General features: G+C 54.1%; 1 protein-coding gene across 1 annotated transcript; it reads left to right on the forward strand.

Annotated features, from left to right (window-relative positions):
- The first annotated feature begins 241 nt into the window (after nucleotides 1–241).
- Nucleotides 242–8777, forward strand: HECTD3 (HECT domain E3 ubiquitin protein ligase 3). Its single transcript, XM_047789266.1, has 21 exons — nucleotides 242–695; nucleotides 845–1005; nucleotides 1262–1354; nucleotides 1433–1568; nucleotides 1852–1967; nucleotides 2049–2162; nucleotides 2287–2369; nucleotides 2754–2919; nucleotides 3139–3220; nucleotides 3828–4010; nucleotides 4144–4196; nucleotides 4380–4444; nucleotides 4582–4685; nucleotides 4952–5071; nucleotides 5182–5271; nucleotides 6453–6659; nucleotides 6936–7065; nucleotides 7149–7223; nucleotides 7349–7430; nucleotides 7529–7600; nucleotides 7772–8777. Exons 1-21 carry the CDS (start codon nucleotides 327–329, stop codon nucleotides 7854–7856), a joined length of 2586 nt encoding a protein of 861 aa, XP_047645222.1. The 5' UTR covers nucleotides 242–326; the 3' UTR covers nucleotides 7857–8777.
- The last annotated feature ends 7867 nt before the right edge of the window (nucleotides 8778–16644 follow it).

Raw genomic sequence — 16644 nt, forward strand, 5'->3', positions numbered from 1 at the left:
CAGGCTAGATAGGACGGGGCTTGAATGAGGATAACAGCGGTGGGGAAAAAATGGTGGTAGCAATGGGGATTGAGGGGGTAGACAGATCTAGCAGAAAGTCCTGAACTTGGGTCTCACTGGCAGAAGCAGCAGCACAGAAGTAGGTAACACCACTGAGGATCTGAGTACACAGAGCAATACGGCGGGACTCTGAGGCGCTCTTAGTCCAGAACATACGGCGAAGGCTGACGGAAGGCGGGGCTGCGCGTGGTGGGAAGCCCGGTCCGCGTTCCCGGCCGCTGCTTCTGGGGCCGCCTCGCCTCTGGCTTTCCCCGGGACAATTCGCTATGGCGGGGCCGGGCCCGGGCGCGGCTCTGGAGTCCCCGCGGCAACTGCTGGGCCGCGTGCGCTTCCTGGCAGAAGCAGCGAAAAGCCTCCGCGCCGGGCGGCCGCTGCCGGCGGCTCTGGCTTTCGTGCCGCGCGAGGTGCTCTACAAGCTTTACAAGGACCCGGCGGGACCGTCGCGCGTGCTGTTGCCAGTGTGGGAGGCGGAGGGCCTGGGGCTGCGTGTGGGAGCCGCGGGCCCGGCCCCCGGTACCGGTTCCGGGCCCCTCCGTGCCGCCCGTGACAGCATCGAGCTCCGGCGCGGTGCCTGCGTGCGCACCACGGGCGAGGAGCTGTGCAACGGCCACGGGCTCTGGGTGAAGCTGACCAAGGTGCGAGAGACCCCGGGGCCAGGGAAGTCCTTGGCTGCGCCTCTCCCTTCCCCCACACCGAGCGGGTATTGCGTTCGGTGCCCTTTGCCCTGGGCTGGGCTGGGCAGGCAGGCCGCTGACAACTGTTCCCATCCGGCTGGTCCCGGCAGGAGCAGCTGGCAGAACACCTAGGCGACTGCGGGCTGGACGAAGGCTGGCTGCTAGTGTGCCGCCCGGCGGAGGGCGGGGCCCGCCTCGTACCCATCGACACTCCGGACCACCTCCAGCGGCAGCAGCAGCTCTTCGGAGTGGACTACCGCCCGGTGCTCAGGTCCCGCACGGGAAAGGGGCGGGGACTTGCTGTCGGAAGGCCGGCTCCGGGTCTGGCACTGCCGGGCGGCACCTCTGGAGCCGAGTCGGGGTTTAGAGCAGGAAGGGGCGGGACCTGAAGGGAGCTGGGGTGGGGCTCCTGGAGGCGTGGTTTGGAGGAGCTAGAGATTTGGAGAAGGCTCCAGGGTCTCCTGCTACCTGCTCTCTTGCTACCTGCTGATGCCTCCCCAACCGCGTATCCCGTTCTGTGCGCACAGATGGGAACAGGTGGTGGACCTGACATACTCGCATCGCCTGGGATCAAAGCCTCAGCCGGCCAAGGCATACACAGAAGCTGTACAAAGGCTACTGTGAGTGAGCTGGGTGGGACGGGGAGGAAGGCCCTCCAGGCCTGGGCCCGTCCTAATTAGGGGCTTGGGGTTGCTTAGCTACGTGCCCCCGACGTGGACCTACGAATGCGACGAGGACCTGATCCACTTCTTGTACGACCACCTGGGCAAGGAGGATGAGAACCTGGGTAGCGTGAAGCAGTATGTGGAGAGCATAGACGTTTCCTCCTACACGGTGGGTGCTGGGACTCCTCCACCCCGAGCGGGAAGGAGTCACATCTTGCTAGATCCAGAGCTCTCAGGTCTCGGCCAGGGCCAAACCTGAATCCCCACAGACCAGACTCAATCCAACCCCCCACCTCGGAAGTTCTGGAGGAATCCCTAGACACCTCCACCCATGCCAGATGTGCTCCCACCTCAGCTCCACGGCTCTTTCTCTTCTGTGTCCCCTGGCCCGAAGCACAGCCCCAGTGGAGACAGTGGAGAGAAACGCTGATGCCGCTTCTCTACCCTCCCAGGAGGAATTCAACGTGTCCTGCTTGACAGACAGCAATGCGGACACCTACTGGGAGAGCGACGGGTCCCAGTGCCAGCACTGGGTACGGCTTACCATGAAAAAAGGCACCATTGTCAAGTGAGTGGGCTCTGGGTAGGACGCGGTAGGGGAGCCCCGTGCCTGCGAAGGTAAAAGGCACCCGCGCTGCTCCACCCTCAGGAAGCTGCTGCTCACAGTGGACACCACGGATGACAACTTCATGCCCAAGCGGGTGGTGGTCTATGGGGGCGAAGGGGACAACCTGAAGAAGCTGAGTGACGTGAGCATTGACGAGTGAGTGAACCGGCCCGAGGCGGGCGGTGGGACCCGGCCCAGCTTGGAAACCTACGGTTGAGTGAAACCCCAGCAATCCCTGTCGGCACGGGGTCCCCAAAGTGCCTCACGCTCCTCTCCTCAGGACCCTGATCGGCGATGTCTGCGTCCTGGAGGACATGACCGTCCACCTCCCGGTCATCGAGATCCGCATTGTCGAGTGCCGAGGTGGGGCTTCAGGCTGCTCGGCGGGACGGGGGCCCTGGCTGGAGGTGGGGGTGGCTGGCAGCGAGTGTGGACAGGAGGAGAGGGGCTTGGCACTGGGGTAAAGCGGAGAGCTAGGAGCTGAGGCTTTGGGGCCCAGGGCGGGTGGAAGGTGCTGGGTCTCGGTCTGCCTCAAAGCCACCTGGGAGAGGAGTGGAGTCGGGACCCTCAAGCGTTCCCGAATCATAGTGGGGAACAGAGGAACTAGCAAAGAGTCGAATCAGCTGAATCCAGTGAGTCGAAGGAGATCCCAGAGGCCCCAAGTTTCTAGGGGCGAAGGGTGACGAATGGCTGAGCCACGGAGGCAGCCAGCGCAATAAGTGACCTCACGCCGACTCGTTCCCTCAGATGACGGGATCGATGTGCGCCTTCGAGGGGTCAAGATCAAGTCCTCCAGACAGCGGGAACTAGGCTTGAATGCAGACCTGTTCCAGCCGACCAGTCTGGTGCGATATCCACGCCTAGAAGGGACGGACCCAGAAGTGCTATACCGCAGAGCTGTTCTCCTGCAGAGGTGGCTGTGGTCCTGGGCCACTCAGGCCCTTCCTTGTCCCCCAGCCCAAGCCTTGTGTGTGTGGAAGAGGTCGCCAAGGTCTTAGACCCTGGGCAGTTCCACTTCAGAGTCATCGCAGGCCCTAGACTCTGCCTTCTCCTGTCCCCGTGTGTTGGAGAGCAAGGGGGTCTTGCCTGCATGCCACGCTTCAGCTGCAGTTATCTTTACCCACCACTCCAGGTTCATAAAGATCCTAGACAGCGTCCTGCACCACCTGGTACCTGCCTGGGACCACACGCTGGGCACCTTCAGTGAGATTAAGGTGAGCCTGACCCAGGCAATGCTGGTCTTTGCAGTGGGCATCTCCTTTCTGCTCAGCCAGTTGTTCATTCTTCATCAGAGCGTTCTTGGACCTCCGCTAGGGCTGGACCTTTGCTGGGCTCTGGGAACATAGGCAGAAAGCCAGACACAAAGAGTCAAAATTCAGTGGAGTGCTCTTCCCCAGAAGGTGTGCAAAATACACAAGAGCTCAGGGAGGAGAGGTGACAGCGTGGACAGGGCAGGTGGCATAGAAGGTGTACGACTGGGGGTTACCGGCAGCTGAGGAAGACGAGAGAGGAGCGCGCCCACAGACGTCTGGTGTGGGGCTGAGGCTGGGAGGGGTTGTACAGGAAGCAGGGGCTTCGTTCCTGGTCAGCGGGCCACTGGAAGGGTTTTGTGTAAGGTGATGACAAAGGTGGCTTTGTTTGTTGTTTTAGAAAGCTCTCCCTGGCGGCTAGACTAAGGGAGGGACTGGAAGCGAGGATCCGGGATGGATTAGGCTGGAGCTGGAACTGCGGGATCGGGTCCAGGAATGGTTAGAAAGGTTCCAGGCCTTGGATAGAGGCTGACCGCCTGCCGGTCCCCTTCTGGCCACCTCTCCTCCCCAGCAAGTGAAGCAGTTCCTGCTGCTGTCTCGCCAGCGGCCGGGCCTGGTGACCCAGTGCCTGCGTGACTCAGAGAGCAGCAAGCCCAGCTTCATGCCTCGCCTGTACATCAACCGGCGCCTCGCCATGGAGCACCGAGCCTGCCCCTCGAGGGACCCGGCCTGCAAGAACGCGGTCTTCACCCAGGTCGGGACGGCGGGCCAGTAAGGGGCCTCGGGGGCTGGGCCAAGAGGGACCGGAGCGAGGTCTTTGGCCAAGAGCGGGGCCCGGTCTCGACAGAGACTTTCCCACAGCTCCCTCCCCTTTCCGCTGCCCCCAGGTTTATGAAGGCCTCAAGCCCTCTGACAAGTATGAAAAGCCCCTGGACTACAGGTATGGCATGGGGGCGAGGGACTTGCTCAGGGCACACATGTACACATGGAACCCCACACACTGCCTCTGGACCCCTCACCGTTACCCACTCCGTGTGAAGCCCTTACACCTGGCTGCTCTCTGGGCGGGTGGGTCATCCTGAGCCCTGGCCCAGCACGATGACAGCGACCCACCCACCTACAGGTGGCCCATGCGCTACGACCAGTGGTGGGAGTGTAAATTCATTGCAGAAGGCATCATTGACCAAGGTGAGACCCTGCAGGAGGATGTCAAGAGTCCTGCTCTATTTAGAGGCGCTGGGGTCCCCAGCTAACCAGATGGGGACCTGCTTATTATTCCGTTATAACCTCTTGAGTGCCCCAGCTGAAAGCATCTGTCATTTCAGGGGGCGGCTTCCGGGATAGCCTGGCAGACATGTCAGAGGAACTGTGCCCTAGTTCGGCAGACACCCCTGTGCCTCTGCCCTTCTTTGTACGCACAGCCAACCAGGTAACCTCCCACCCCTACCTCCCCAGTTGTTTTTTCTGTTCTGTCTCTGCAAACCTCCCAGGTACCAGGCTCAGCCTCAGAGGGGGCAGAGGAGACTGAGTCGCCTGGGGCAGCCTCTGGGCAAACAGGGAAGGAGGAGCCACTGTACATTCAGAGGGATCATTCAGGGCCCCCCGTGGAAGGTGTTCAGGGACGTCTTCGGGGAGTCTGGGGCGACAAGCTAGGGTCTACCCCATGCCAAGCTGACAGCTCTGTTTCGGGGGCAGGGCAATGGCACGGGTGAGGCCCGGGATATGTATGTGCCCAACCCCTCCTGCCGAGACTTTGCCAAGTACGAGTGGATCGGACAGCTGATGGGGGCTGCCCTTCGGGGTAAGGAGTTCCTGGTGAGTAGCCTACTCTGCCCCCCACCAGACTGATCCTGGCTCTGGGAGAGAAGACGAGCCAGCCAAACTGGGCTGTGCAGGGCGAAAAGACAGTGGCATTTGTCCCGCAGGTCCTGGCGCTGCCTGGTTTTGTGTGGAAGCAGCTCTCTGGGGAGGAGGTGAGCTGGAGCAAGGACTTCCCAGCCGTGGACTCCGTGCTGGTGAGTTGGGGCCTGGAGCCAGTGGTTCCTCGGTCCAGCCCCCACAGTTGCTGCTCCCCAAGGCTGTCCTGAACCTTCTCTACGTACACGTGCAACCTCTCGAGACCCATCTGCTCCCATGGCTTCAACCACCATCCCACTCTTCTGGTGGCCCCCCTTCCTCCCCTCCAGCCCCAGGCTCTCTCCTAAACCTGGGGTCTTACCTGCATTTGTTGCTGGACGTCTGTCCCAAGGTTGCACCTGGGCTCGGCACCCTCTTCATCCTCTCCCCAGTCTACTGCCCTTAAGGGGTCCCTGCCTCAGAATGGCACCACCCACCCCTCCCCAGGCCAGGCCCCTCAGAGTCATTCTTCACTCCTCCTTCGTCCTCACCTCTGTCACTTTGTCCTCTAGAAGCTGTCTGCTTCTCCCATCTCACTACCGTTACACTGGCTCAGGCCACCTTCCTTGGGTTTTTTTTGGGTTGTTTTTGGCCACCTTGCGGCATGTGGTGTTCCTGGGCCAGGGACCAGATCCAAGATGCCATTGCAACCTACGCAGCAGTTTCGGCAATGCCAGATCCTTAACCCACTGTGCTGGGCCAGGGATCAAACCTGCATCCTGGTGCTGCTGAGACACCACTGATCCTGTTGCACCACAGCAGGAACTCCCTACTTCCCTTTCTGACCCAGCCACGGGCTGCAAAAGATGGTGTCCCTGTTTCCATTCTTACCCATCTGATCGCCGGCAGCCAGAGTAAGTCACTTCACTCACCTCGTTTAAACTCTTCAAGGCTCCGCCCCAGGCTTAGGATACAATGCAGAATCTGGAGAGGCCTTACTTGACCCGCGTACTTCTGGACACTTAGTTCATGACCGGGCTCCAACCAGACGACTCCTCAGGCCTCTTGCTCCTTCCACTTTTTCCCAAGATGTTCTCTCTCCTGACTTCCAGGAGCCCAGCCATCATTTGGGTCTGAGCTTAGATGCCACTTCCTCCAAGACAGCTGCCCTGGTCTGCAAGCCGAGTCAGGCATCACCGGGATGCTCTCACGGCCCTTGGCCTAACCCCCTCCCCACCCTCATTGCCTGCATGGGGACTGCCTGCCCGGCCGCCTCTCCTGCTTCCTTGTGAGCTTCTCGAGGAAAAACAAGGACTGTCTCACAATGAAAAACTGACCTTCCCACCTCTTCCACCCCCAGGTGAAGCTCCTGGAGGTGATGGAAGGAATGGACAAGGAGACATTTGAATTCAAATTTGGGAAGGAGCTAACATTCACCACTGTGCTGAGTGACCAGCAGGTGGTGGAGCTGATCCCCGGGGGTGCAGGCATCGTGGTGGGATATGAGGACCGGTCCCGTTTCGTCCAGCTGGTGCAGAAGGCGCGGCTAGAGGAGAGCAAGGAGCAGGTACCACCTAGAAGCTGGCAGAACGGAGAGCTCTGGGCAGTTCCTTGTAACCAGAGTCCAGCCCGATAGGCCCCTAGAAGCCAGTCCGAGAACTCTGGCCTCCACTATCCCTCGGCCCCTCAGTCCTGCTGATCAGTGGGATACAGAGATACCCCCAGTGCTGAGCCAAGACTGTGTCCCCCATTAGCTCCATGAGTGGAGGCCGAGTGTCCCTACCACACACTGAGCTGGGAGTTGTGCCCTCCTCTCCAGCCAGGCCTCTGCCCTCCTCCCCAGGTGGCAGCCATGCAGGCAGGCCTGCTGAAGGTGGTGCCGCAGGCTGTGCTGGACTTGCTGACCTGGCAAGAATTGGAGAAGAAGGTGTGCGGGGACCCAGAGGTCACTGTGGATGCTCTGCGCAAGCTCAGTGAGTATGGGACAGGGCAGCAACAGCCGGGAGTGGGGCTTGAGGACCTAAGCGTGACTTCTGTCTGGCTTTGTCCCCACCAGCCAGGTTTGAGGACTTTGAGCCGTCTGACACTCGGGTGCAGTATTTCTGGGAGGCGCTGAACAACTTCACCAACGGTCAGTGGAAAGGGCAGAGTAATGCCTGGCTTCCAGCTCCCGTCCTGGGACAGAGACAGGACGGAAGCTGTGGAAGGTCCGCCACCGTCAGCCCGTGGACACGGATTTCCTTCTGCTCCACACAGAGGACCGGAGCCGCTTCCTGCGCTTTGTCACGGGCCGCAGCCGCCTGCCTGCGCGCATCTACATCTACCCTGACAAGCTAGGGTGAGCGCGGCTGCCCCCTGCCCCCACCCCCATATCCACGTGTGCGGCCCCTGCCCTGCGGCCACGCTTCCTGACCTGTGGTCCCTCCGCGCCCGCAGCTACGAGACCACGGACGCGCTGCCCGAGTCTTCCACCTGCTCCAGCACCCTCTTCCTGCCGCACTACGCCAGGTGGGTTTCCCAGCTTCCCGCCTGGAGAGTCGGGGGAGCGCTGGCATCCTCGGGCGGGGGAGGCCCTCCGGTCCTGACGGGCGCTGACGGGAGCCCCAGAGCCCCTGGGCGCGGTGGAGGGGCCTCCACGCCTGGCGCTGACCGGCTCCCTGCCCCCCCCCCCCCCCGCAGCGCCAAGGTGTGTGAGGAGAAGCTCCGCTACGCGGCCTACAACTGCGTGGCCATCGACACAGACATGAGCCCCTGGGAGGAGTGAGGCGGCGCCAGCGGGCGGCCGCGGGCGGCGGGACTGCGCCCGCGCGGGTCCCCTGCGGGTCCCGGGGTCCCGGGGTGAAGGTGCCCTCCCCGGGGGCGGTCTTTTTGCGGAGGTCTGGACAGAAAGAGTCGGTGCGCCCCGCCCGTGGGCGTGGTTGGAGTGGGAGCAGGTGACCCGGGTGGCCTCCATCCTCAGACCCTCACGCCCTGCGCGTGCTGGGGTTTGCTCCCCGAGTTCTTTCGCCTCCGTGAGAGGCATCTTCCACAAGCCCCGCACAAGCTGCCGGGCCTGAGCTACTTGAAGGGGGCCTTCTAGCTCCCCCTCCCGCGGACTTGGCTTCCGTTTTTTTCGGCTCCTTTACCCTCCCCCTTTCTTTTTTCTCTGGCTTCAGCCTGGATGTAAAACTAAGAACTTGGAGAGGGGGCCGCGGGGGCGTGGACAGGGAGTGACGGCCACCCTCCCGGTCAGCTGAGCCAAGAATGAAGCCGCAGCTGAGTACCCTCTCCCTCACTTACTGGTCTCTCCTCCTCTCCCTGCACCCAAGGCCCGAGCCCCCGCTTTCTTTCTCCAACTCAGTCTCACCTGACAGAGCGCCGCCGCCTTCCCTGGCTCAGAACCTGCATCCGCTCGACATAAATTTCCCCCCTTATTCATCACTTCTGCATCACCTCCAGCCTGACTCCCTGCCTGCTGTTTTACCCCCAAGGTTTTGCACAGGTTAAGACCAGTTATGTCCTCTCTGAGATCTTCAAAAGCTCCTCTTCACCCAACTCTCAAGTAAAGCCTAGACTTTACACCAGCTCCTAGGCCTTATGCTCATCCCTGCCCCAGCCCTCCCTCCCTTAGGGGCCTCCATGACACTCCATCAAAGAAGCTCTTGCACATGGGAAAGCTGAATAAAGGGATGCATTCATGCCTTCAGAGCGCGTTTATTGGGCCCGCGGGAGATGTTGAAGAAGGCTGTTCTGGGACTTTAGGGTCCTGCCCGGAGCCAGAGAGAGGCATGTCGAGTGGAAGTGGTTAGGCTTCTCAGCGGCAAACGTTCAAATCCGGAGCTGAGCAGGGAAATAAGGACCCAACTACCCAGAAGCGGGGCGGGGGGTCCTGGCATCTTCCAGGAAGGATGTGGCGATTTGGAAGATGGGAGTCCGTGTTCACGATCCAAGTGGGCTGAAGAATCTGACGTCCTAGAGGCCAGAGCCTTGCAGGGCTGCTACATCGCCCTAATCAGGATCTGATAGACGAGGCGGCAGCCCTGCTACCCACCCCCAAGCTGTCCCCGGTTGTCACACGGCTCAGGTGCGGTCTTTAAGCACAAGTACCCTTCGAAAGCCCTTGGGCGGAGGCGGTCCGCCCACAGTGGGCCGTCACCCTCGAGCGCGGTGCCCAGAGAAGTCGCGCTCCCCACCCCTTGCCCCAAACGGTCCTCCAGGGCGCGCCCTGCCGCTGCCCGGGCCGGAAGCCCCAGCTCCGCTCGCGGTCGAGCCCCTGCCCCCTCCCGCCCCCCCCCCCCCCCACCAGCCCCGCGAGAAGGACCCGGCCAGCAGGCGCCGGCAGCACGTAGCCCATGTCTGCCAGTCCTGGCCGCGCGAGCCCTTGGCCCCCTTTACCAAACTGGAACCACACCGTAGAGTGTAGGGCTTGCTTCTCGTTCATTGGTTCCTTCGTTGAGAGACTGCGTGAAGCCTGCATGTCACGCACCGCTGCTAGGTGCGGCAGATAAAATGATGGGTGACATCATTTTTGCCCCCTTGGGATTCAACCTTTAACGGAGGAGACATATCTTAAACAGATCCTTTTATAAACAACATTTAATAACATTTATGTAAGAGCAAAGGAGGAAGGAAGGGTTTTGTTAGAAGACAACAGACACACACACACAAAAAAAGGAGTTCCCGTCGTGGCGCAGTGGTTAACGAATCCGACTAGGAACCATGAGGTTGCGGGTTCGGTCCCTGCCCTTGCTCAGTGGGTTGACAATCCAGCGTTGCCGTGAGCTGTGGTGTAGGTTGCAGACGCGGCTCGGATCCCGCGTTGCTGTGGCTCTGGGTTAGGCCGGAGGCTACGGCTCCGATTCCACCCCTAGCCTGGGAACCTCCATATGCCGCGGCAGCGGCCCAAAGAAATAGCAAAAAGACAAAAAAAAAAAAAAAAGACAGAACAGGATAATTCTAACCAATGTGGCTCTGAGAAACGCGGAATCCTCAGGGAGAATCACCGCACGAAGACCAGCTGAGAAGCGTGCTGAAGCCCGTGTTACTGGAGTGCGAAGGCAAGAGAGAGATGAGACCCCAGCCTTGGAGGCTCATTCGGGGTTTTACACTGAGCAGCCGTGAGGGCTTAAGCAAAGACTAGCTTCGCCTTTGGCAGCCTTACAGAAAATGAGTTGAGAGGGAGAGACTAGAGGCCAGGAAATATCCCAGCAGGAAATGATGGTCACTGGAACAAGGGGAATACTCACTTTAGCCATCATTTTTATTGGCTGCATGGTGTTACAGTATAAGGAATTTCATAACGTGTATTCATTGAAAGCCCTCTACAGGCAGACAGTGAGGTTATTTACAAATTTTCTATATTGAAAACTACAAAAGTTGTGATAAACATCCTCATGCATATATTTGCATACCTATTTTTGTAAAACAACTTTTTTTTGTCTTTTGTCTTTTTAGGGCCACACCCGCTGCAGATGAAGTTTCCCAGGCTGGGGACCCAATCGGAGCTATAGATGCTGGCCTACACAACAGCCACAGCAATGCCAGATCCAAGCTGTGTCTGCGACCTACACCACAGCTCACAGCAATTCAGATCCTTAACCCACTGAGCAGGGTCCGGGATCAAACCTGCACCCTCATGGCTTGTTTGTCAAATTTGTTTCCACTGAGCCACAATGGGAACTCCAGTTTTTCTAGAACAACTTCTTAAAATCACTTCATCAAACTGCAGATTTGGGAGTTCCCTTGTGGCTAGCAGGTTAAGGATCCAGCATTATCATTGCTATGGCTCTGGTTACAGCTGTGGCACAGGTTCCATCCCAGGAACTTCCACATGCTGTGGGCGTTGCCGGGAAAAGAGTAAATTAAAAAAAAAAAAAAAAAGATGTTTTAAACTGCAGAATTGACTTCTAGAAAGGATGTATCAATTTTCACTCCCTTGAATGTCTATTTCCTAAACTCGTACCAACCTTGGGCATTCAATTTAGTGTGCAGAAAAATTGTGTGAAGGTTATTTTATTATTATTTTTTTTTGTCCTTTTGCCTTTTCTAGGGCCACTCGCGCGGCATATGGAGGTTCCCAGGCTAGGGGTCGAATCGGAGCTGTAGCCACCAGCCTACACCACAGCCACAGCAACTCGGGATCCGAGCCACGTCTGCAACCTACACCACAGCTCATGGCAACGCCAGATCCTTCACCCACTGAGCAAGGCCAGGGATCGAACCCAAAACCTCATGGTTCCTAGTCAGATTCGTTAACCACTGCGCCACGACAGGAACTCCTGAAGGTTATTTTAATTTGCATCACTTTGGTTATTTACTGTATTGAGCAATTCTTTTTCTTCTTTTCGAATGGTACTTTATGTATTTTTGTCCATTTTTCTATTGGTTTCATTATACTTTTCTTATTGGCATAACAATCTTTGTGTAGTACTAGAGTAATAAGCGCAAGGCACTGTGCTAAGTGCTGTACATTGGTTATCTTGTTTTATCTTCTCAAAAACTGTATGAAGCAAGGGTTATTATATATGCCCACTTCCAGATGAGAAACCTAGAGCAAAGATTAATTAAGTAACTTGCTCAGGGTCATGTTAATTGATGAAGCTTCAATTTCGTTGTGGGGGGGTCTGCCAGCTCCAGCGCCTGCTGATGTGACAACTAAGGCACCATATCCTGTATATTAACCCCTTTGTTGTGTCAGGCGTTATGAATATATTTGCCCAGTCTATACTTTGCCATTTAATCTCATTATTTCCTAATGTGCAAAATTTTAAATGTTTTATGAATTAAAAATCTTTTCCCTTTTTTTTTTTGGCCTTTTTTGGGGGCTGCACCCGTGGTATACGGAAGTTCCCAAGCTAGGGGTCCAATCCAAGCTGTCGTTGCCAGCCTACACCACAGCCCCAGCAATGCTAGATCCGAGCCAAATCTGCAACCTACACCACGGCAACACCGGAGCCTTAACCCACTGAGCAAACAAAGTCAGGAATTGAACCTGGGTCCCCTTGGATCCTAGTTGGGTTTGCTGCCACTGAGCCACGATGAGGACTCCCTGAATTAAATGTCTTTTTCCTTATGGAAGAAACCACATATTGTATACACACCTCGGGAAGGTGGCATAGTGACGTGGTACACTGGTCAGAAGGAATCCTCTGGAGGCAGCTCGCCTGGATTCATGTCCTGGTTTACCGCTTACTAGAGGTTGACCATCAACAACAGTTGTGGGTGTCCCAAACCTTTTGCCGCTTTCTTTTTCAAAGTACCTATCCTTTACCATTGCTTTGAAATGCCAAATTTTCACACACTTATCATCATTGGAGGCTAAATTTTCATATGTGAGAAATCCTTTGCGCAGTAGTGCCAGACTGTAAAAACGACCCTGTAGTTTGAAACCATGCAAAGAGCTCTTAATCAGTGAGGGGAGTGACTACTGTTCCATGACAAAAGTTTTGCCAAAACATTAAAAGCTCTCTTAGTGTCAATTATAAATGAATAAGAAAATGAAAAAATAGTAAAACCAACGTTTATTTAGTACATTGAAATCCAAAGCGTTTAGAAGATACAAGAATTAAATTGTTTTCTTTGTAAAACACTTATCAAGAATAGTTTGAAGAGATCCCTGGTGGCCTAGTGGTTAAGAAATTGGCCTTGTCACTGCTGTGTTTTGGGTTCAATCCCTGACCTGGGAACTTCCACATGCTGCAGGTTCAGCCAAAAACCAAAAAACAACAAAAAAAGAATAAATAGTGTTTATTTCTTTTTTTCAATATGGAGCACACATCTCTAAATCTTGCTGAAAGACACTCATACACTAAGTTTCGGTCTGCATCCAACATTTTATTCTTGAAATATTTCTGAAAATTCCGTTCATAGGAAGTTTTTTGCAGGCATCCCTTCCTCTGAGACGTCTTCACCCTTTTTTGTTACCACCACTTTCCTCATTTCTGTGGATAAGGTTGCCTGCACTAAGTCCTTCTCGCTGCATATCCATACTCTTTCATGACAGAGGTGTTAACTTTCCCATGATATAACTCCATTTACGCTCAACTTGAATTTCGATTTCAGCATTATCGCTTCTCATGTATTTGCTGCACTTTCATTTTGTTGGCCAGTTCTCAACTACCCTTGCTTTTTTTTAATGTCACATGGGTTTATCACTGGGAGACACACAAAGTGTGGAGGCAACACAACTATTTGCTTTACTGTCTGTGAATTAATTGAATAAGAAATGTGCACTGACCAATCACCAACAGGCTGGAAACAAGTGACGTGATTCTTCACTCATGATGCACGTCCATCACAATCCAAGTTGATTCTGACAATTTTTTTTTTTAGTGGCCACTCCCACAGCACATGGAGGTTCCCAGGCTAGGGTTGAATCAGAGCTGTAGCTGCTGGCCTATGCCACGTCTGTGACACTGCAGTTCACAGCAACGCCGGATCCTTAACCCACTGAGAAGAGGCCAGGGATTGAAACTTCATCCTCACGGATGCAAGTCAGGTTCACTTCCACTGAGCCATGACGGGAACTCCGATTCTGACAGTTTTTGACAGTATTCCATTACTTTCATGGAGGAAAGAATTTTTGGACAGACTTACTCCGCTATTTTTTACTATTGTTACCTGTTCCTTTTAAATCTGTTTCTAAATTTATTAGCTAGAAAGTTGTGGGAAGATTTAAATGAGACATGGTTGCCAAATTTCAATAATCTCTAAAACACTTTAAGACTTTATGCCGTCAGGCAGTCCTTCTTGTGGCACAGTGGGTTAAGAATCTGGCTGTACAGAGTTCCAGTCCCATTGGCTCAGCAGGATAAGAACCCAACATAGAGTCCATGAGGATGCAGGTTTGACCCCTAGGCTTGCTCTGTGGGTTAAGGATCCAGCATTGCTGCAAGCTGCGGTGTAGGTCTAGCTCGCAAATGCGGCTTGGATCCTCAGTTGTGACTGTGGTGTAGGCTGGCAGCTGCAGCTCCAATTGGACCCCTAGCCTGGGAACTTCCATATGCCCCAGGTGGGGCTCTAAAAAGAAGAAAGAAAGAAAAAAAGAATCTGATTGCAGGGGCCAGGGCCCTGCAGATTTGATCCCCAGCCCAACAGAGGGGGCTAAAGGATCTAGTATTGTCACAGTAGGTCCTTAGATTCAATCCCTCGCCTGGGAACCTCCATATGCCGAGGGAGCAGCCCAAGAAAATGGCAAAAGACAAAAAAAAAAAGAATTTATGCTGTCAATGTGGTGTTGTCCCTCCCTAACTTTTTCTTATTCCCAAAGTACTTATCACCTTTTAATATACGGTATGGTTTACTCATTTATTATTTAAACTTCCTTAGGATTTGTGCTGCTTCTCCCTGCTAGGATGAGGGCTGGATCCTTTTTTGTTCAGTAATATATCCTGAGAGCCTAGAACTGTCTTTGGCACATAGTAGTCACTCAATAAACAGTTGTGGTTTTTTTTATTATTTTTTTTTTAATTTTTTTTGGTATTTCTTTGGGCCGCTCCGGCGGCATATGGAGGTTCCCAGGCTAGGGGTCTAATCAGAGCTGTAGTCTCCAGCCTACGCCAGAGCCACAGCAACGCAGGATCCGAGCCGCGTCTGCAATCTACACCACAGCTCACGGCAACGCCGGATCCTTAACCCACTGAGCAAGGGCAGGGACCGAACCCGCAACCTCATGGTTCCTAGTCGGATTTGTTAACCACTGCGCCACGACGGGAACTCCTAAATTGCTTATTTTTAAAGTTGGCCATCAGCTTAGAGCATAAATGTCCAGAAATTGACCTTCAAAACCACCAACAGTGAAAATTCTGTGTGCTTAAAAGGAAATACTGAATTCCTAATTAATGAAGTTTCTTTCCAAGCTCTTTATGTAAACACTGTAGCATCATTTGCTCTCTAGCTTATCATGAATCTATTAGACAACTGCTGGGCTTATGTACAAAAATAAAACACAAATATTTTAGGACCCGCAATTGGTTGCCAAAGTAGAGTTTCTCTTTTCATTTTTTATCTTTCACTCAGCACTCTAAAAGTAATCATCGCCTGCCCCACACTGACGAATCCTCAGCCAGATGGAGTAGATGGGTATTGTGATGTGGCCAGTAAACTCCCAGAGAGAGAGTTCTTGCAGACCGTGGGAAGGGTATTTCGGAGCCAAGGCTCAACTTTTGAAAGGTTTCTTTTGTCTCCTACAGTTCAAGGAGACATTTAGAGCTTGGCCTTCTTAAACCATTTCCCCAGCACATACAAACACATACACATAAATGTCCCTTGGGGAAGAAATGCGAACAGGAAATAAACATCAAAGGGAATAGCCTGTATTCAACAAGCATTTATTAAATACGTCCCACGTGATTAAAAATAAATAATAAGAATGAGGCTAGGCATGAAGATTAATAACGTGGGCTGACTTAGTGAAAAGGAATGTTCAGGAGAAGAGAGATTGTCAGGGACCCAAGTCCTCAGCCCAGTTTTCCAACCACCAAACAGAAGGATAAGGGAAATACTATGGGAAATTTCTAATTTTTCAATATTATTTCCTTAGCATGTCCCAGATCTGGTGCTAGGCTCTGCAGTGAGGGGGGCAAATAAGACACAGCCTTTGTCCTCAGAGGGCTCCCAGTGTGAAAAAGGAGATGACAGTCGTTTGTGGTGAGTGCTCTAACGTAAGTACTGGAAGCAGCGGGAGCCTGAAAGAACCGTGAGGCAGCAGTTCTTAAAGAATGCTCCACGGGGAGCTCCTGTCGTGGCGCAGTGGTTAACGAATCCAACTGGGAACCATGAGGTTGCAGGTTCAATCCCTGGCCTTGCTCAGTGGGTGAAGGATCTGGTGTTGCTGTGAGCTGTGGTGTAGGTTGCAGACGTGGCTCGGATCCCGAGTTGCTGTGGCTCTGGCGTAGGCCGGCGGCTACAGCTCCAATTCGACCCCTAGCCTGGGAACCTCCACATGCCACAGGTGCGGCCCTAGAAAAGGCAAAAAGACAAAAGCAAAAAACAAAAAACAAATAAAAGAATGCTCCATGGACCTCAGAGTCCTCAAGTCTCTTTCAGGGGCTGTATCAGGTCAATCTCCTTTCATAGTAATACTAAAACACTATCTGCCTCTTTCATTGTATTGGTATTTGCACTGATGGTGCAAAAGCAATGGTGGATAAACTTGTTGGTGCTTTAGCATCAACCAAACCAGATACCAAGCTGTACAAATAGTCATTGTATTCTTCACTGCCATATATTTGCAATAAAAAAATAAAGGAGGTGAAGGATCCAGTGTTGTCACTACAGTGGCTCAGGTTGCTGGCCAAGAATGTCTTTGAATGACAATACAATCATTTATTAAATCTTTGTCTTTGAGTACACATTTTTATATTTTAAGGGCCACACCCGTGGCATATGGAGATTTCCAGGCTCGGAGTCATCAGAGCTGTAGCCACCGGCCTACGCTACAACCACGGCAACGCGGGATCCAAGCCGCGTCTGTGACCTGCACCCCAGCTCACAGCAACGCTGGATCTTTAATCCAGTGAGCAAGGCCAGGGATCGAAGCTTAGTCCACATGGATGCTAGTCAGATTGTTAACC

The sequence above is a fragment of the Phacochoerus africanus genome, chromosome 8 (genome assembly GCF_016906955.1).
Source record: "Phacochoerus africanus isolate WHEZ1 chromosome 8, ROS_Pafr_v1, whole genome shotgun sequence".
Classification (NCBI taxonomy): domain Eukaryota; kingdom Metazoa; phylum Chordata; class Mammalia; order Artiodactyla; family Suidae; genus Phacochoerus; species Phacochoerus africanus.

Coding starts and splice junctions, on each gene's coding strand:
- HECTD3 (XM_047789266.1), top strand. CDS start 327: ATGGCGGGGCCGGGCCCGGGCGCGGCTCTGGAGTCCCCGCGGCAACTG. Junction 4,686..4,951: donor TTGTACGCACAGCCAACCAG/GTAACCTCCCAC, acceptor TTTCGGGGGCAG/GGCAATGGCACGGGTGAGGC. Junction 7,224..7,348: donor GCTGAACAACTTCACCAACG/GTCAGTGGAAAG, acceptor TGCTCCACACAG/AGGACCGGAGCCGCTTCCTG.